The following is a 21,734-nucleotide window of genomic DNA, read 5'->3' on the forward strand; positions in this document are numbered from 1 at the left end:
TGAAGTATAATCCCAATACTTTCTTATGGGATTTTCCAAGATGTCTATTTCATGAAATCTGATTTTCTAATGAAGATTTATGAAACAAATCTTAATTACCACTTGTGATTTAAACTAAATCAGCATAGGATGCGTTTCATAAATGAAAGAATGCAGTGCGGAGAGATTGCTTTCTGGGTTAGGCGTTTACTATCTTTGTTTAATGCAGTTCTCTTAACCTTTCTGAACGTCAGTTTCTACACTGTGAAATACATAACAAGTGTCTGCCATGCTCACAGAATTCATAAATGATATCAAGCCTTCATGACTTACTGAAAAACTTTTGTCTTAGTGCTAGAATTACTATAAAATGGTGCTCGAGTAATAACATTCAGTACAACAGAAGATGTAAGTGACTGAACAAGTTTTCCTCAGGCATGCTTTCAAGCATGGTGTTGGGGAGGGAAAAGGCTACAGAGATATCATTGGGTTCCGTATGTAGCCATTGATGGACCCCGATTTAGAAGCTGACACTGATGTCTGAGCATTTTAAAAAAGGCAGTGTGGTGGTGAGGTGGTGAGGTGGCCACTAGTGGTAGGGAGAATAGAGTGGTTTAGCACTGCCTACAGATCACATGCACGCTCTACACAGACATGGCTAGTGCCTCTGCCATAGTTAACAGTTTCTACTGGCACCAGGACCTAGTTTTTCATCTCAGGTAAAATAATTAAATTCCTAAAGTGAAAAAATAAAACAATTAAAGAATTAAATTGCAAAGCCGCAGATATAGCTGTAAGAGAAAACAAGCCTGTGCCAGCGTGCAGATGCTGACCCCTGCCGCCGTCTGACTTTGCATGTATATTGACTGTACGCTCTACTCACAACCGTGAGGTCTGTGTTTTGCTTATTTATCTTCTGTGGCACTGGTGATTGAACCCAGGGCCTTGTATGTTCTAGGCACACACCACTGAGCTGTCCCCAGCCCATTGCCCAGCATGGTCTTGAGCTTGCTGTGTACATGGGCAGACCTTTAACTGCTGTCTTCCTGCCTCATCGTCCCAAGTAGCTAGGACCACAGTTTGGAGCCACACAGTATTTGTTTTTTATTGAATTTTTATATAAAGGGATCAAGTCTCAAACTCATTACCGTGCCGGCATGTAGTCAGCTGAAAATGCTCATTTTAACCATAGAGTCCTTCATGCCCAAGAGCACTGCGTGTTAGACTTTGGGTAGAAATCCTCCCGTGGGTTGTGATCCTGGGCCCAGCGGGACTATTGAGTGTTAATCACCGTGTTCTGAAGTCACACACAGGAAGTGATCACAGTCTGTTGAGTAGCTCCTAGCCCAAGGTATAACATATGTATTTGAGAAAAATAATGTATGAAGAAATCTGTATTTCTTAAAATTGAAGCATATCTTTTTCTTTATTCAACCTGAATTATGAATTGATATCATTATTCTCTTTTTTTTAAACATCAATGAAGGGCTTAGCTGAAAACAAGAGTACTTTAGGACCTGAGGAAGTTCGTAAGTCTGCTCTGACACTGGTTATGGGAGCTCTTGACAACCCAAACCCCATCTTACGGTGTGCAGCAGGAGAAGCCCTTGGAAGAATGGCTCAGGTGGTGGGAGAAGCATCTTTTATTGCCCGAATGGCCCAATATAGCTTTGACAAGTAAGTGCATCTCTTAGCAAGTTTCTCCACTAGTCTAAGATGTCTCTTAAGTAGTCAGTAATTGTTACCTAGGCTATGTCCTTTCCACGTGGTTTACAGCATGTGACAATTTTTGGTTACACAATTTTCAAGGGTTTTAAGGATTGTTGTGCATGTCGGTTATGAAGAGTGACCCCAGAGAGTCAAACAAGGCCGACTAAGGTGAGAAATATGGCTTTTAATGTTGTTACTCGGAGTTAAAAATTAGGTTTACATAATAAATACATTGCAATTCAACTGTTTAAAAATCTATATGTAATATTTAATTTTAAAACTTATTTAAAAAGTACATCTTAGAGGATGGAGAAATGGCTCATCAATTAAGAGTACTTGTGTCTTTGAAAAGACCAAGTACAGTTCCCAGCACCCACATCAGGCATTTCCCAGCTAACTGCCTGCTACTCCACCTTTGGAAGTCCAGTACCCTCCATTGGTGTCGGTGGGCATCCATACTTAATTCACATACATATCAATAAACATAAATCAAATATATATACATATACATATATACACACACATATATATGTAGAAACTTTCTTGTTTTATAGAGACTTTGATTGTAATTATAAGCAGCTGGGGCATAGTTCAGTGATAGAATGCTTGCTTAGTATTTCCTGGATACTGAATCTGGTCCCGAGCACTTCAAAAACAAAACAAAATATAGGAAATTTCTTAAGTAAGAGATATCTTGTGTATTTTCCGAATGCAGGTTCTTCTTTGTGGTAACAGGGGTTGAACCCAGGACTTTGTATACACTAAGCACATTCTCTGCCTCTGAGCCACACCCTCGGTCCCACAAATCTGTTTAAATTTCTTGTTCAAAGTCCATTATAAGGACTATTATTTATTAGTTTCCAGAATATTTTCCTGTTGTGCATATGTGAGTCCTGAGACTGTCACCAGAGGGCAGTGGAGAGGACAGTCCCTGCTGTGCATGTGTGAGTCCTGAGACTGTCACTAGAGGGCAGTGGAGAGGACAGTCCCTGCTGTGCATGTATGAGTCCTGAGACTGTCACTAGAGGGCAGTGGAGAGGACAGTCCCTGTTATGTCATCTTTCTCAGGTTGAAGTCAGCTCGAGATGTTGTATCCAGGACTGGTCATTCACTGGCCCTCGGTTGTTTACATCGTTATGTTGGTGGCATAGGATCAGGACAACACCTAAAGACCAGTGTCAGCATTTTACTGGCTCTCGCTCAAGATGGGACATCCCCTGAAGTTCAGGTAGACAGTATGGGAGTATTTTTCTACAATTACTTTTGAGACAAGGTCTCCCTGTTTTGCTCAAACTGACCTGGAACTTATATGCTATTCACATGCTTAAGCCTCCTGAGTAGACATGTGCCGTCATGCCTGTAATTTTAAATAAGATCTAGGACTGATAAGTTGTTAGGAATTATGTATTATGCTCTTTGTTATTTTAGGAGTTTATTTATAATAGATCATTAGCAAGAATTTTGCTTTTCAACATACTCTTCAGAGTCTGCCTCTTTCTGGGAGTTAAACACACACACCACAAATATATATAATATATATACATATATATTATATATATGATATATATGATATTCATGCAATGTTTTTATTAGTTCTTTGAGGATTTCATACAATATATTTTGATCATATTCATCTTCTCTTAACTCTTCCCCTATTCACCCTTTCCTTCCCTGCCCACCCAACCTTGTGGTTTTTTGGTTTGGTTTGGTTTTTAATCCTTCAAAACTAATTTGTACTTCCCATATATCCTTGATGTGTGGTCTTCTACTGGAAGGGAGTCAGCTTGCCAGGGGCTACACCCTTAGAGAGTACTGTCTGCCCCTTTCCCTGCAGCCAACATGGCACTAGCTCCATGGCTTACTGTGGAATAGTGTGCCCACCTCTTCTCTCCTGTTTGTTATTCAGCCTGGCTTAGGCTTGCATAGGTTTTGTACGTGCTGTTGAAGCTGCTGGCGTTCAGATCTGCAGCTTCTCTTCTATGTCCCAAAGAAAATGTTCCCTTAGTTTCTTACTATCTTTCTTCTTTCTTCCACAGTGACCCCTGAGCTTTGGAGGCTGGGATGCAGTTTATACAATCCCTCAGGGATAAGAATTCTGCAGGGCTTTTCCCCTCCACTTTGGCCAGTTGTGGATTACTGTGTAAATTACCACCCACTGCGAATAGAAGTTTCTCAGATGCAGGCTGAGGTGCATTGATTTGTAGACGATAAGTCATTAGCAATCAGGTGTATGCTATGCACATGTAGCCCCACAATAGTAATAGACAGCCTACCACCTATGACCCATCTAGCATAGGTTCTTAGCCTGATAGTGGTGGCAAGCATGGGTTTCATCTTATGGAATGGAACTTAAATCCAGTTCGAAGTACTTGTTTACTCCATGATGTTTATGCCACTATTGTATGAGTGGGCACACCTTACCAGACCACCCACTCTTCTAGCTTGCAGCATTTGTAACTGTATGACCGGTGATTATTTTCCTTTTCTGGTAGAACCTTCAAGGACTATGAAAGCTAGCCAGTAGTGATGAAGCTTCTAGGTCCAAACCAGTGTGATTTCACTCTGTTCTATCACTCAAACATGTCATTTCTTCAGCAATAGGATCTGACTTTCAAGTTCTGGAGGGTAACCTGGAACAATGACAGAAGCCTGTGATGTTTGGGGGAGGGGTGTCTATGGGACCTCAGTGGCCGATAACTTCAGAAGTAACTCACACCTGGCACTGGGCTCTTGTCTAGTAGGGGCTTTGTTGCCCTGTTAAAGGTAATGGAAATATATTCCATATATTACACACACACACACACACACACACACACACACACACACACACACAAGCTTCTACACTAGTAGGTTTCTGTATGTCTTTTTAAGAGTGTCTTTAGTGTGGTTTATCTCTCCCCATATTCCCTCTTCTCCCGTCTTTCTGGGTCTGCAGTGGTGCTAGGATGATCGCTGTCCACCACCGTCCACTTACCTTGAGCTTTCATAACTCACATCTAGCACATTGTACTGTTTACTCCTTGTTTCTTTCCTTCATTCGCTGGTTAGGACCTAACTAGCTTCATATCCCGCCTTTTTTCCTCCTTTACCCCAACCCATGCTCCTAGGCTCATTGAATCACATTTACTCCTTGAGTATTTGTTTTGGACCTTTGTTGTTTCTCAAACATTTTACATTTAAGCAAATATAGCTGCAGTGAAGCTTTACAAGTATACACATAAGCCGTTTATGTGGCACATGCCAGCAATTAGAAGGCTAAGCATGAGGATCACAAGTTCAAGGCCAGCCCAGGATACAGTAAGACTCACTCAAAACATAGTAGAGATATTTATATGAATATAACAATTTAGTCTACTTGACTAAATACACTGTAATTGTTTTCTTCAACTAAAATGCAATTATGCTTTATTGTAGACTTGGTCTCTTCATTCACTTGCTCTGATAGTGGATTCTAGTGGCCCAATGTACCGTGGGTACGTGGAGCCCACGCTGTCCCTGGTTCTCACCCTGCTGCTGACAGTCCCACCTTCACACACGGAAGTGCACCAGTGTTTGGGCAGATGCTTGGGGGCGATCATAACTACTGTTGGACCTGAGCTGCAGGGTGAGCAAAACCATCTTAAGTTAAAGACCGTGTCTGGGCAACTACTGTCCCTCCATTTCCCTCAATGTCACTATCGTGCGGCTCGCAAGACTTCTTAGTAACCATTGTCCAGCACACATTTGTATTTTCCAAAAGTGTGGAACAGGCTGTCCTTGAACTCACAGCCTCTGGAATTAAAGGTCTACAGCAGCACTTCTGGCTAATAGCATTTTTAAAAGTCTTGAGCAGAGAAAAATGAAATTCTGCTTGGACACCCCCTTCCCCCACAAAATGAAAAGGAAGTTCTTTTAGCCCAGAGTGCTGACCTCTGCCTCCATGGGCTTACTCCTTTTGACTCTAAGACTCCTAAGGGGTGCGTCACCTGTCTCTGAGGCAGCCTAGTTTGGAGAAAAAGTTGATAGAAGGTTGACTGCTGCTGTACTTGGAACTGGATCTTCTGATGTTGAATTCAACACTGAATTCAGTGAGTCACGACTGGACCCCGAGCGCATATACTCAGAATCCCTGCTTCTCTTTCCATTTATTTATGTCTTGAGGAGGTCAACTTCCTATTTCTATTTGTGTCATTTAATGACGACACAGTTCAGTGATATGAATTCCTTACAGACAGAATTTGAAAACAGAGAGGGGCTGTGAACTTCCTCAAGGTCATGGTTTTATACATGATTATATAATTTCCTTGACTAGTATATATACATGTAATTATTTTACCTTACATTAAAAGGCAATTTCAGATACCTATATTAGGCAACTAAATTACTATACAAGAAATATGTAATATATTTTCCTTAATTACCTCTAAAGCCAATATTGGGGGAAAGGGGGTGTCCAAGCAAAATTTCATTTTTCTGTGCCCAAGACTTTTAAAAATGCTGTTAGCCAAGAGTATGCTGGACACCTTTAATCCCAGCATTACAGAGGCTGTGAGTTCAAGGACAGCTTGTCTACATTTATTATTAGGCAAGCAGTAGTAAAAGTTATCATAATGAAAGTAGTTGTGTTTGTTGAGTAGAGAACCATAGAATGAGAACCCTTACGGTTCTTTAGCAGGTGGTTATAAAGGATAGTGTGATTTTTTAAAGGAATTAATATCTGAGACATGAATTATTACCTTGCAAATACTATGGACTATTCAGGTGGTTTTTCACAAAACAGTCTGTGTAAGGATTGGAAGAAGGGTTTCCCCGGAAGACGGTTACTTTCTAGGAGTCTTTCTGTGACACTAATAACAGCTGCATTTTACGTTGTCTTATCTTCCGTTTAGGAAATGCAGCGACCATTTCCACCATCCGCTCCTCTTGCTTGGTGGGTTGTGCCATCACCCAGGACCACTCTGACTCTCTAGTGCAGGCAGCCGCCATCTCTTGCCTTCAACAGCTTCACATGTTTGCCCCACGACATGTCAATCTGTCCAGCCTTGTCCCTAGCCTTTGTGTAAGTACGCAGCCATGCCATTTACCATTTATATTAGAGCTTTAAAGGGTCTTCATCCAAAGACCAAACCAGACCAAAACAAAGCTATACTGGCTGGGCCATACGTTTTACTATTTACATTTCAATAGTTATCTTTTATTTATTTTTTGTTTTAAATTTATGAAATACTTTAATGAACTGTTTATTTCCTAGTGAAGGACTTGGTATGTGCAGTCCCACTCTCTCAGAACTGTATTTCCTATTGCTTGAATGATGGCTTCTGAGATCTGCTGTTGTCATTGCAATCTTAAGTGTGTCCACTCAGCCAATGTTTATGGACTGCCTGTTGTATGTCATGTACCAGGAAGACTACTGAGGCTCTTGTGTAGATCAGACAAGATCAAGCCTTTCTCACGAGGCTTACAGCTAACAGGGACAGTGAACAACAGCTACTTACAAACAAGACAAGGGCTAGGAAGGCTGCAGAAGGTCGAGGCTGTTGCTCGTGGTAAAAGGCCCTGGCAAACAACAAACAGAAAAGAAAAGGCGTGGTTAACATAAGGAGTGTGTAATGCAGGACCTATCATAAGGCAGACATTGAGAACTTAGTTCCCTGAGAAATAGTACTTAAGGTGTGTTAGGAAGACTAGGATTTAGTCTGTAGATTAGCGCAGTATCAGAGTATTCAGAGGGAAAAGTATGGAAGGCCTGTATCTGAGAAGTACAATATGCTTAAAGGGCCAGTTATTGTGTGCTTAGACCTGGGAGGAGCTGAAAGTATGGACCTCAGAAAGCAAGGGGGACTGGATAGCTAGCCAGGGGGCAGACATGCAGATGTTCATAGAGAGAAAGGCCTTGGACGTTATTCTATAATAAGGAACCACTATACTCCACAGGGACATAACATGATCAGATCTGTACTTTCTCCATTCTATCCTCGCTGCCTAATAGAGGCTGGACTCTGCTTTACACAGGCTTGTAAAGAGAGTCTTGCTGTTGTAGAACAATGATAATGATTTGTTTTAGGTTGTTTGCAAAAAGGATGGAGTCAAATGATATTTAGATGGAAGAATTGACAGAATGAGTTGATTAATTGGCCCTGAGGGAAAAGCAAGAAAGATGTTCTAGGGTTTTGTCCTGAGCACAGTAAAGGAATTTCCCGTGATTTGCATTGTTGGGCAGGGTTGGGAAAAGTGGGATATCATTATTTGGTTGTAGGTGTCTGAGCTCAGTTAAAAGAGAATGGATTGAGCCAGGGGGTGGTAGCACAGATCTTTAATCCCTGCTTGGGAGGCAGAGGGCAGACATAGCTCTGTGAGTTCAAGGCCAGCCTGGTCTACAGAGTGAGTTCCAGGATAGTTTCAGCTACACAGAAAAACTGTCAACAAACCAAATCAAACCAAACCACCAAGCACAAGACTGGCTTAGAGAAGTGAGTTTGGTACTGTAAGTCGTTTAGATGACCTATGGGAGTAGGCGAGATCAGCAGCGAGAGTGCTGATTGGGAAACCCATTGTAGATTTATAAAAGAAAAGAAGACTCTCAGAGAACTAAGAGGAAGTGGAGAGGGGACCAGGAGGACAGCAGTGACATAAGAAAGGCTGAAGGACAGTAGAGGTGTGCATTCACACAAGCCAAGGGCAGCAGGAGAGCAGTTAGCTGCATCAAATACCAACAAGGCTTGAGGAGAGCTGTAGCATGCCCGTTGGCTTTTGCCACATGATTGTTTGTAGCAAGAACTCACTGGAAGAATGATGGCAGTGGAAGCCAAAGTACGTTGGGTTAGAGATGGAGCACAAGTAGACATTCTCTGTAGACATTTGGGATGTTGATGCTGGAGCAATGGCTGCTCTTCCAGAGGATCCAGGCTCAACTTCCCAGTACTCACATGATGGCTAATTATTGTCAGAGGACCTGGACTTCTCAAGTACTGTCTGCCCATGGTACACAGAAATACATGCAGGCAGAACACCCTACACATGCAGTAAGAATAACAAATGTCTTTTAAAAGCTAAAATACAGGGTTGGGGATTTAGCTCAGCGGTAGAGCACTTGCCTAGCAAGCGCAAGGCCCTGGGTTCGGTCCCCAGCTCCGAAAAAAAGAAAAAAGAAAAAGAAGAGGAAAAAAAAAAAAAAGGTAAAATACGAAGAAGGCAGTGTCCGGAAGTCTAGGGGTAGGAGAGACTTTCCTTCCTGTGGTTTCAGTGTGTGAGCCTGAGCCATGCTGGTGTGAGGGCGCCAGTAGAGGGGGTATTAAGCATCCAGGAAAGAGAGGGGATAATTGATAGTTCAAGTGGATTTTAGTGGAATAGAGTTTCCAGGGTGTAAGTAATGGGATCTCCCTTTCAGTGCAGCCTGACTAAGAGGCGAAGGACAGAGCTGAAGATGGGCTTAGAGACTTGGTGTCTGGAAATGAAGGATGTGTCTGCTGATTTCATAGCAGTAAAGAAAGGGAAGACTCACTTGTGTGAGTGAGGGATTTAAGGTCAGGAGAATGGAGTACAGGAAATGGAACTAGCTGGAGGATGTAAGATTGTCTGGTAGGACAGGGGGTTCAGTATAGATAGATCAGTGTCACTCTATGACTCCGGTATGTGATCAAGTTTGCTTAATCATGATTTTTTTCAGATCTGTAAATGTCTGAGCTGAAGATCATAAAAAAAGTAGACCTCTACGTCTTATAGGTAGACTTTGAGCATTCAGAATAGATAAAAAGCCTCAGCATAGGGGACAGAAGAGTGCTAATGAGGCAGTGCTAAAATGATAGCCAGTGAGGCCTCATCTGGATAGGGAGGAGTGAAGCCAAACGGAAGCTGGAGAAAGACACCGCAGATGTCACTATTGGAAGGGGCCGCTGGAGGGAAAGGAGGAACCCTGTAGGATAATAAAGAGGGCAGGATAGGAGGTTCTGGGCTTGGTGTGGCATATTTCCTTTTACTCTGTAAACTTGCCCCTATTAGAATCCAGCGAGTCCCAGGCCATTAAGGAGTTTGAGTAAGTCATGGGGTAGGACCAAATGTACACAGCATGTTTACAAAATGCACCTAGAAAGAAGACAATAGAATATTAGTGCACACTGCCCTCTGTAATAGGAAACTGAGCATTCTGCTAAAGCTGTGACCTAGTGTAAGCAATAAAGCCATAGATGGCATCTGTTACATACCCGATGCGGCTCAGACAGGCAACGGAGGAAGACACAGACTAACCTGCTGGCTTTTATGCCTTCTCTCTCCATTGTTTTCTTTGAAAACTTTTTTTTTTTTAAAGATCGTTATGTGCGAGTGTGAGCATGTATGTACTACCACTTTATGTGTGAGTGTGAGCATGTATGTGCTACCACTTTATGTGTGAGTGTGAGCATGTATGTACTACCACTTTATGTGTGAGTGTGAGCATGTTTGTACTACCACTTTATGTGCTAGTGTGAGCATGTATGTACTACCACTTTATGTGTGAGTGTGAGCATGTATGTACTACCACTTTATGTGTGAGTGTGAGCATGTATGTACTACCACTTTATGTGTGAGTGTGAGCATGTTTGTACTACAACTTTATGTGCTAGTGTGAGCATGTTTGTGCTATCACTTTATGTGTGAGTGTGAGCATGTATGTACTACCACTTTATGTGCGAGAGTGAGCATGTATGTACTACCACTTTATGTGTGAGTGTGAGCATGTTTGTGCTACCACTTTATGTGCGAGTGTGAGCATGTTTGTGCTATCACTTTATGTGTGAGTGTGAGCATGTATGTACTACCACTTTATGTGCGAGTGTGAGCATGTTTGTGCTATCACTTTATGTGTGAGTGTGAGCATGTATGTACTACCACTTTATGTGCGAGTGTGAGCATGTATGTACTACCACTTTATGTGTGAGTGTGAGCATGTTTGTGCTACCACTTTATGTGCGAGTGTGAGCATGTATGTACTACCACTTTATGTGCGAGTGTGAGCATGTATGTACTACCACTTTATGTGTGAGTGTGAGCATGTATGTACTACCACTTTATGTGTGAGTGTGAGCATGTTTGTACTACCACTTTATGTGCTAGTGTGAGCATGTATGTACTACCACTTTATGTGTGAGTGTGAGCATGTTTGTACTACCACTTTATGTGTGAGTGTGAGCATGTATGTATTACCACTTTATGTGCGAGTGTGAGCATGTATGTACTACCACTTTATGTGTGAGTGTGAGCATGTTTGTACTACCACTTTATGTGCTAGTGTGAGCATATATGTACTACCACTTTATGTGCTAGTGTGAGCATGTATGTACTACCACTTTATGTGTGAGTGTGAGCATGTATGTACTACCACTTTATGTGTGAGTGTGAGCATGTATGTACTACCACTTTATGTGTGAGTGTGAGCATGTTTGTACTACCACTTTATGTGCTAGTGTGAGCATGTATGTACTACCACTTTATGTGTGAGTGTGAGCATGTATGTACTACCACTTTATGTGTGAGTGTGAGCATGTATGTACTACCACTTTATGTGTGAGTGTGAGCATGTTTGTACTACAACTTTATGTGCGAGTGTGAGCATGTATGTACTACCACTTTATGTGCTAGTGTGAGCATGTATGTACTACCACTTTATGTGTGAGTGTGAGCATGTTTGTGCTACCACTTTATGTGCTAGTGTGAGCATGTTTGTGCTACCACTTTATGTGTGAGTGTGAGCATGTTTGTGCTATCATGTGCATATAAATGTCAGAGGACAGCCTAGGTCGCAGCCTTCCATCTTATTTGAGACTGTCTCTTATTTTTTGTGTATGTGTGTACACCAGGCTAGGTGGCCTTCAGGCTTCCAAGGAGGCTCCTGGCTCCACCTGCACTTTCTCAGTAGGCACTCTGGGATCACACATCCAAGCTCTGCTGGGCCCACCTCCTACATGAGTTCTAGGAATAGAAGTCAGGTCCTCACGCTTGGGGCAAGTGTTGTACCCCATTTTTTCTTCCTTGAATTTTATCCTGGTGTCCAGGTTGGCTGAGCATAGTAGAGAGGGTCAAGGGAACCCGACTCAGCTGAGTGGGTTTATGACTAACCACAGGGGCCACAGCGAGCCTCCTGTTCTTAGCACAAGATAGTGTTTCCAGGCCGAGTCCACGATGGAATATCTGGGGTTTTATTACCAGGCACGTCGGAGTATTTTCCTGAACCTTTTCCAGAAGACTGGGCAAGTGAGATTATTGTCATCTGGGGGAGGGGGTGGCATAGCAGACTAGAGATGAGAAGAGGGGTATTCAAGTGGTTGCCTTGTTGAAGCATTGCCCAAAGCCTCTCATGCAGTTTGCATTTATCAGATGCTAAGACACTTGCTGAAAAATAGTCTGCATGTGAATTCATTCAAAGTGGTGAAATGAATTCAGACTTGAGTAAATTCACACCAGTTCTACTGTCCTTGTCACCAAAAATGGCCATATTATGTGAAGCCACATATAGTATCTAAAACAAAAGGAATATGATTTTTTTCAGCAAGTATATTGACGGGTACATTTTGTCATAGTTCTTAATAAGTTCTAATATGTTTGAGACTAGAACTATTCAAATGTATTTGTAAAGGCACAAGTGCCATGCTGAATTACCATTTCTGTCGCTGGAAACAGCTGCTTTGTCTTTCCCATGACCATACTGTCAAGTGACCACAGTTCCTCTTGTCCAGACAGAATCATTGCATTTGTGACATCTAGAGTAATTTTAGAAATGTCAGTGAATGATTTTAACTTTGAAGTTTGTCTTTATGATGAAGTAAATGTTCCTTAGCCTAGCACAGTGTTGCGTTCTATAATCTCTTCACTCAGGAGGCAGACGCAGGCAGTTCTTTATGAGTTTGAGGCCCATTTAGTCTATATAGTGAGGGCCAGCTTAAAAAAACAAAAAAAGAAACAGGCTTTGATGTGTCATTGCTGAGAAGGCCACCCACCATTGAATGTACCTTGTTGAAGCCATATGCCACTCAGAGACGGTAGAACTGTTTATGGTGTAGAAACCTGGAAACTGTGAAAGCAGCAGCCCTGCAGACCAAGCCCCACAGTGAACACCTCTGCTGACAACAGATCTAGATCCCAGAGCACTGCACAACGGTGTCACTTGTTGTCAGTACGCAACTGTGTAACGTTGATGGTACCGTCCTCCTGAGTCTTGTCAGACATTTTATATCGCCAGGCTATCCCCAACTGTAAGATCAGTGCATGAATTCTCAATTCTTTCTTTTTTTCCTTCTAGAAACCTTGCCAAAGATGACTTTATTGTATTAAATATCTCGGCAGAACAAACCATGGGTATTATAATGCCATTTGCTGCTAAGTTTCTATATGAATGTCATCTTAAGCTTTGATATTGAAAAGGCAGACTTAATTGGACATTATGTGTATTGACCAAAGAGCAATCATTTTCTTGAACTTTATTTTTCCTCATAATTGATGGTTGATTTTTTTCATTTATGCAAATACAGATGCTCCTTAGCTCATGAAAGAATTAGGTCTGAATAAATCCTTCATAAGTTAAAAATATCAGAACTTGAAAATACGCGTATGACACTTAACCTACTAAACAGCATAGCTGAACAAAACTGTGAATTGTATCCAATATTGGCTGCTCATGCCATTGACCTCATGGCCGACTGTGAGAGGCAGTTGGTGCTGGTGGTGAACATCATTAGAGGGCCTGTCACATGTGGCTTGACTGTGAAAGTCAGATTTCCCAACATGGTTTCTGCTGGATGTGGATCACTTTCTATTCATATAACTCAAAAAGCATGAAGCCAGACTGTTAAGGCAGAGGCCGTGTACACAGTCCAGTAGACAAGTGACATAATAGTGTCCAGAATTATATTTATCTATTCTTAACTGTTCTCTCTCTCTCTCTCTCTCTCTCTCTCTCTCTCTCTCTCTCTCTCTCTCTGTGTGTGTGTGTGTGTGTGTGTGTGTGCGTGTGTGCGCACGCACATGCTTGCCTGAGTTTATGTGCAGCACATACTACAGGTACCTACGGAAGCCGAAGGAGGGCTTCAGATGACCTGGAACTGCAGTTATGACAGTAGCTGTTTATGTGGGTGCTGGGAACTGAACCCAGGTCCTCTGTAGGAATGACCACCAATGTTAACTGCTGAGCCATCTCTCCAGCTATCCATTTGGTGGTCTTAAGACTTACAGCCATGGTATCATTACAGTTCAATGTGGAAAGTCCCTGGAAAATACCACTGACTGCTGCATCTCTGATGTCACAGATGTAAAGAGAAAAGGGATGATTACACATCAGAGACACTAACTAAGTGTGGTGCCGCACGCCTGTGGTCCCAGTGTTTGGTGGGGAGAGATGGGGGATTTGGAGTTCAAGGCCAGACTCAGCTATATTGTGAGATGGAGTCCAGTGTGCTCTACATGAGCCCTGCCTCAAAAAACAAAGCAAAACACTTTGTAAACTGGGATGCTTTATTTCAACTTCACTTTGGCTGGCCAGTCAGCATATTTGCTGAGTGTATTTTCTTTGTCTGTAATTATCGCACGATTAAAGTTTTATATTATTCTTCCTAAAGTGACTCTTGAAGACCGATGTGTAAGATAGGACACAGTATACAGATAAAACGTCCAAAGCTGTGGTTGAGTGACATGTCCCTATTGACACAGCTGCACTTAAGCTTTCTAGTTACGCTGTGTGCAAGCCTGGGAAATTTGTATTATAGAAAGAAAAATAGATATTGACTTATCGGGACTTTCTCCCTTCAGTTACGTCTTATTTTTCTTAAGCTTGCATAGATTGGCTTTATGCAAGTATATCTTTTTATTTTTCGTTATTTTATTTCCATTTCAAATGTTGTCCCCCTTCTTGGTCTCCCCTCTGCAACCCCCCCATCCCATCTCCCCTCCCCTTTGTCTCTAAGGCTCCTCCACCCATGCACCCACCCACTCCCACCGCTGCACTAGCATCCCCCTATGCTGGGGCATCGAGCCTTCACAAGACCAAGTGCCTCCCCTCCCACTGATGCCAGATAAGTCAGTCCTCTGTTACATATGTGTTGCATGTAATTATAATAACATGCTACCACTTTTCCTGAGAGCTCTGACCTCTCCCGCTTTCCTTTGTTTCATCCAGCTTAGCTCAGGATCGATCACAACCATCCCCACCCAACCCAGGAAAGCTTCGAGCTGCTGTCTGAACTCCACTGGCTCCCTCTAGGCTCTGCTAGTGTCTCCAAGCCATCAGCTACTGCCCTGGCTTCCCTCCTCCTCTCCCTCCCCCTCTCCCCCTCCCTCTCCTTCCCTCTCTCCCTCCCCTTCTCCCTACCCCTCCCCACCTTTGCTCTGTGGTGACATAAGCTTATCAGCTGGCCTTTATCAGCCAGCCTCCACCGACCTCTTTGGCTGTATGCTGGTGTCAGAGGCCACTGGTTCTAGCTTCCCCAAGATCTCACATGGTTGTTCTATGCGTCTCTTTCCAGATCCTAGCCTAAAAGCCCCTTCTCTTTCCTCAAGTCACCTTTTCCTCCTGGGACCTAGAAATCTCACCATTACCCTTCGCCCAGCAATTGACTCCTGCCTTCTTTATTGACCAAATTAAGAACCAATTAAGGAACCAGACTTTAGTATCAGCATCTCCCCCTACAAATAAGTAACTGGAGCCATGGACCCCTGGTTGGTGGTTTAGTCCCTGGGAGCTCTGGGGGTCCAATTAGTTGGTATTGTTATTCTTCCTCTGGGGGCTAGCTACTTCCTTTCCCTAACTCTTCCACTGAGGTCCCCTGGGCTCAGTCCCGTGGTTAACTCCATCTGCATTTGTATTAGTCAGGTGCTGGCAGAGCCTTTCAGGGGACAGTTATAACCCCCTTAAACCTAGAGTTTGAAGGTTATTTACTTATTTACCTATCTCTTACATATTATATCCCTACTGTAGTTTTTCCTCCCTCCTCTACTCCTACTTCCCCCTCCCCTATTTACTCCTCCTTAGTTTCCCTTCAGAAAAGAGCAGGCCTTCCAAGGATATCAACCAAGCATGGCATGTGAGGTTTATGCAAGTATATCTTAAATTAAGAAGATATTATGAATTTATGTGCATGTGCTTGCTGGCTTGTGTGTATATGCATGTAGGAAGGATGCTTGCATGGCAGAGGCTAGAAGAGGGTATCTGATCTGCTAGAGCTGGAGTTACAGGCAGATGTGAGCCTGGGAAGCAAACTTTGGTTCTTTGAAAGAGTAGCAAACACTGTTAACTGTTGACCTGTCTCCCCAAGCCCACAATGCCGTTCTGATAGCATAGAGAGAAACTGTCATCGTAGAGGAATTTGTGTTCTGCATACTAGACTCCCCAGTCCGTCTGTGTGGTTCAGATTATTTCTCAGGTGCTTATTTGTTTCTAAGAACGCAGTGCATGGATACAGATTTACAGTAACATGGTGACAGCATTTAGTCAGCAGTTAACCTATGTCTGTACTGGTTATATTTTATTTTTACTGTAATCCTGTGAATATTACAAATAGGATCAATAGAGGTGGGACTCAAACCCATACCAGCACCCAGGACTGAGACTTGCGTCTCTGGACTTTACTTTGGCTATTGGAGTGCACTGTATTTATCTTTGTAGGGACTTTGCAGTGGGATACGTCTGTAACCATGCCTCCATTTTTAGTTGGTTTTTGGTTTTTTTTTTTTTTTTGGTTGTGTTCATGTTTGCTTGATTTTCCTTTATTTATTTTAATTAATATTCTTTTTCACTGTTAGTTCTTACTATATGCTTTGCCCCTTACTTTCCGTTTACTGCATTTGATTTCTGTAGACTTGTAGATGGCAACATTTCAGTGCGACAATGCATGAACTTATGATGTGCATAAACTCCTGGGTTTCCATTTAATACGGGCTCTAGAGAACAGATCTCAGCATAGGTAGTTTGGTAGTGATATATTTTCTGTGTGTCTCACTGACACGATCATCCTGCAAAAAATGCCATTGTATGATTGTGTTGTATTTGTTTAAAGGTTAGATTTTATTATTTTTAATTGTGTATGTTTGTGTGTCTGAGTGTGGGTGTGGGGCACATGATGTGTGCAGGTGCCCAAGGAGACCAAAGGTGTCCATTCCCTCTGGAGATGGAATTAACAGGTGTTTGTAAGCTGCCCAATATGGTGCTGGGGTTCCAGGTCTTCTGGAAGAGCATCAAGTGCTCTTAACTGCTGAATCATCCCCCAGCCCCTGATGGTAATTTGAAAAACCCAAGGTCTTTCATTAAGGAGCCTCTTAGAAGTCAAGCTTCCCAGAGATGAGTCTTCAATGTGAATGAACTTTAAGGGTGACAGCCATGAATGCTGTCCTGACTTGTTATGCTGGCAGGTTCACCTATGCAGCTCCCATCTGTTGCTCCGTCGAGCGGCTGTGGCCTGTCTCCGGCAACTTGCACAAAGAGAAGCAGCAGAAGTGTGTGAATATGCCATGAGCCTGGCGAAGAATGCAGGGGACAAAGAGATCAGCGGTGGCAGTGAGTCCTCTGATTGGACAATTCTCTTGTTTAAAAACTTTCATGTAACGGGGGCTGTAGTTGGGATTTAACATGATTAAAAACATACATTATGGGGAATCGCTCATATTTCTAAGAGATCAGAATAATCAGTTTGAGAAACAAGAGGTTAACCATTAATCTCAGATTAATTTAATACTACAGTAAGCAAGCGGAGGTCATAGTTAAAAGCACTTCACACTGTTGTGGGTCGTGTGTAAGGCTTGGTCCTTGTGTACTGCTACTCACAGCATATGAGATCACACAAATCTGCTTGTGGAATTCCTTTTCAGATGTCAGTCCTTTCGCACCTGGAGTTAGTTCTCGCAGTGACATCCATTGCCGGCACCAGGGTGTTAATATCACAGACACGGGGCTTGAGGGACTTCTTTTTGGAATGCTAGATCGAGAGACCGACCGAAAACTGTGCTCTGATATTCACGACACGCTGGGGCACATGCTTTCTTCCCTGGCAGTCGAGAAGCTCTCTCACTGGTTAACGCTCTGTAAAGACGTCTTAGCAGCTTCCAGTGGTACGTATGTAAACGGTGCTCTTAAAGCCATGGAGATCGTTCTGTTTCTGATATATAAGCATGGATATACTTCTCTATTGAGCTTACTTTTAAAAATATTGATAACTTTCATTCACAAATTTCTATCGAATGTCGAAGGTTAGATCACGGTGTAAACTAAGATGCTTTTGAAATATGTTTTAAACTCTTCTGCAAGCTCAGCCTCAATTTTAGCATCTGAGAAAGCTCACGTTACTTTGTTGTACAACAAAGCATGTAGTTCATTTTAAATCCTAAAGTGGAGTGTACGTTTGAATAACTGATGTTGTGTGTTTCTCGGTTCCGGATACAGAGGGTGCTTGTCAATTTTGCTCGTTCAGAGAATGAGAGGTGGCCATCTTTCCAAGCATCCCCTGGGACGAGTCACAGTGCTCTTCTGTCTTGTAGATATGAGTGCGGCAACGCTCTTAAGCAGTGGGAAAGATGAAGAGTCTGAGAAGAAAGATGAGATGGATGACGACGCCATGTTCACCACACTAGGCGAGGAGGACAAGTCAAAGCCTTTCGTGGCTCCTCGATGGGCCACTCGGGTGTTTGCCGCAGACTGCCTATGCCGAATCATCAACCTGTGTGAGAACGCAGACCAGGCTCACTTCGATCTTGCCTTGGCACGGTCTGCTAAACTACGAAACCCAAAAAGTAAGTTCTCCTTTTCCCGGAAGTCCTGTTGATAGGTTTGAGATATTTCACCTCTCTGAGGCATGCTTTAGGCTGTGCATTTTATTTCTCGCAAGTTGCTTCACCTGACCATAGTGTCTGTCCCTTATACTACTTGTTTGTATTTAGAATATTTGTTTATATTTAGATATCTGTGTATATGAATTTTATTCTTTCAACCATACTAGAATAACAATGCTTGCAATATATGTTTCCTCAGAACATGCTCCTCAGTTTAACACTTACTTGTAAAAGAGACGGGACATGTGGGGAGCACATCAGAGCTAACTGACTAAATTCTTGCTTATAATTAATCAGGAATGATCTGCCGACATCTGTCTTTGTTTTTGTTTTTTTAAGATTTATTTATTTATTTCACGTATGTGGGTACACTGTCGCTGTCTTCAGACACACCAGAAGAGGGCACCAGACCCCCATTACAGATGGTTGTGAGCCACCATGTGGTTGCTGGGAATTGAACTCAGGACCTCTGGAAGAGCAGTCAGTGCTCTTAACCACTGAGCCATGTCTCCAGCCCCATCTGTCTTTGTTTTTTAATTAAGACGTGAGGTAAACCCTGCCAAGTTCCTCCAAGGACGCATACGTCCTTGAGAGACTGTTCTAGCCCGAAGGAAATGGCCTCAGTTAGACACAGATACTGTGTGCCATGAACTCACCACGTAAACATTTGTCATTGTCATTGTTTATCCTCCTGGAGTTGGTCATACTTTGAGTTGTTTACCTTTAAAAGACCCTGAGAAAATACACTTCTGCTGACATGGTATTGGCCTGCAGTCCTCATATCTCTGTCTCTTGCACCTTCTTTCTGCCTTTCCTCTAGTCATCCTTATTCCCTAGTCGTATTCCCACACTGACTGACAGACTGACTGACAGACGGGCTCTGACGGTACAGCTTTCAGGTCCACAGTCGAATGAACGTGGCCATTCCTAGCCACAGAGACAGTCAGAGTCATGAGTCCACAGTGTATTTCAAACTCTCATAGTTCACACATGAAAATATGTGAAAATTATTTTGCATTTTTGAAAAGAAAAATGCTTATTACTGAAAATGTCATTGTTTTTAGCTTTTGTAACATTTTGTGCTGAATCTCCTTTGGATCAAATATTATAGAGAACTCACAAAGTGAGTATTAGTCCCAGTAATAAATATCTTCATTTTATAGTTAAAGAGACCTGGAGAAGTTGAAAGAATTGGTCCAGGAAGAGGCTCCCTACTGTGTATGTAGTTGTCTCCCTTTTACCCTGTTGGGTTTGACTGTGTTAAGTAGACAGTATAGATGTATATATGTTAAAATGCCTTGCATGGTATAGCAGTGCACAGTCTATGAAGTGTAAATCAGAACATCGAGCCCAGGGGAAACAGTAAATATGGAGTCGGTATTCATGCCATTGTTTAGTCCATATTAACTGAGCCCTATTTACTGTATACTGAGGATGTAAAGAATCAAAACCATAGTCATACCTTGAAAAAAACCTAGTAGTCTAGATGGTAGAGATGTAGACTTATGAATCCTGTGTGTATGATGCATCCTCACAGAGGTGTAGGCAACATTCTTAAAAAGGTCATTTGTGGGCTAGAGCGATGGCTTGGTGGTTAAAAGCACTTGCTACTCTTGTAAAGGACCTGGGTTCAAAGCTCAGACCATCAAGTGACTCACAAATGCTTGTAACTCTAGTGCCAGAGAATCTGATGCACTCTTGTAGCCTCTGTGGGCCTCCATGGTATGCATTACCTCGTCCATCCAAGAGGAGGATGCCCCTCATGTGCAGAATCTGCTCACAGTGTGGCACTCTGCATGCACGCTGTGCTTCGTGGTACTTCCCAGCTGTGGCTGGATGGTCTCAGGACTCAGCTTAGGTTCTGGGATGAAACACGAGCCAACTCTGACTCTGAAAAATTGCAAACCTGGTGCTTGTGCTTTCCAGGCCCTTCGGATCGCATCCTCATCTGCTGAGCCCTGTGCTTTAGCTAGAGGAATGGTCACTCCGGGGCCACAGAAGCCCTGCCAGCCCAGCCCCCAGCTCCTCTCTACATCCCCCTACACACTCACCTCAAATTACAGAAGGAAGGTTTATGGGCGGAGACTGTTAGGGAAAGCAGTCAGGTACAGTTGCTTAATTTGGAGTTTGATAGATTCCTAGACATGGTGGATTAGCTGACAGAGTACAAGGAAAATTTGTCCTTTTTATCTTCCATCCATCCATCCATCCATCCATCCATCCATCCATCCATCCACCCATCTTTTATTTATGAATTATTGTCTTTTTATTTACATTTTGTTTATTGACATTTACATAGCATGAGTAGACCCATTTTAATTCAGATCCTCTACCTGAAATTTCTTCTCCCAAACTCTGTCAGTGGCTTATCTACCTCACAAGGCTGGTTGCTTGTTTTAACCTCCTCTAGAGGAGGGAGCTTTGGTGACCTCCAGCCAAATGCTCTTCCTTCTCTTTGCTTTTAGTGCCCACCCCAACATACACTCTTTAAACTTCAAATGTTAAATTTGGTTTTTTAAGATAGGAACTTGACAAAACCTGTCTTGTTAACCTTTCAATAGTAACAACAAAATCCAATTTAAATAATTCTTTGGGGGTGGGGTGAGTCACTGAATTGCTAGTACTTCAAAAAGACTGCCTTCAGTCTTCTAGATTAGAGCACTTAACTGTGATCATTTCTTCTGGTTCCTGTATTTTAAGTTGACTGATCTTTGTACCTAGCTTGTCCTAATGTCACCTAGCATATTTCTTGTTATACTGTATGCCTTATATGCCCTCACTCCTGCTCCATGGAGGTCATGCCCACCCCCACTCACTCCTACTCCATGAAGGTCTTGCCCACCCCCACTCACTCCTGCTCCATGGAGGTCATGCCCCCCACTCACTCCTGCTCCATGGAGGTCATGCCCCCCACTCACTCCTGCTCCATGGAGGTCATGCCCCCCACTCACTCCTGCTCCATGGAGGTCTTGCCCACCCCCACTCACTCCTGCTCCATGGAGGTCATGCCCCCCACTCACTCCTGCTCCATGGAGGTCATGCCCCCCACTCACTCCTGCTCCACGGAGGTCATGCCCCCCACTCACTCCTGCTCCATGGAGGTCATGCCCCCCACTCACTCCTGCTCCATGGAGGTCATGCCCCCCACTCACTCCTGCTCCATGGAGGTCATGCCCCCCACTCACTCCTGCTCCATGGAGGTCATGCCCACCCCTACTCACTCCTGCTCCATGGAGGTCATGCCCCCCACTCACTCCTGCTCCATGGAGGTCATGCCCCCCACT

General features: G+C 43.1%; 1 protein-coding gene across 5 annotated transcripts in view; it reads left to right on the forward strand.

The window, feature by feature from the left end:
* Positions 1 to 21,734, forward strand: part of Heatr5b (HEAT repeat containing 5B) — a 79,525-nt gene that overhangs the window by 27,585 nt on the left and 30,206 nt on the right. For all 5 annotated transcript variants that reach the window (XR_015621962.1, XR_015621961.1, XR_015621960.1 and 2 more), the window contains 7 exon segments: positions 1,466 to 1,656; positions 2,758 to 2,917; positions 5,104 to 5,293; positions 6,558 to 6,727; positions 17,038 to 17,182; positions 17,494 to 17,733; positions 18,160 to 18,411. Coding sequence is in view for 2 of the 5 variants with exons in the window: in NM_001191064.3 (NP_001177993.2) it covers positions 1,466 to 1,656; positions 2,758 to 2,917; positions 5,104 to 5,293; positions 6,558 to 6,727; positions 17,038 to 17,182; positions 17,494 to 17,733; positions 18,160 to 18,411 (1,348 nt within the window). In the remaining 3 variants the exon portion in view is untranslated.

Source organism: Rattus norvegicus, chromosome 6 (assembly GCF_021556685.1).
Source record: "Rattus norvegicus strain SHRSP/BbbUtx chromosome 6, alternate assembly SHRSP_T2T, whole genome shotgun sequence".
Taxonomy (NCBI): Eukaryota; Metazoa; Chordata; class Mammalia; order Rodentia; family Muridae; genus Rattus; species Rattus norvegicus.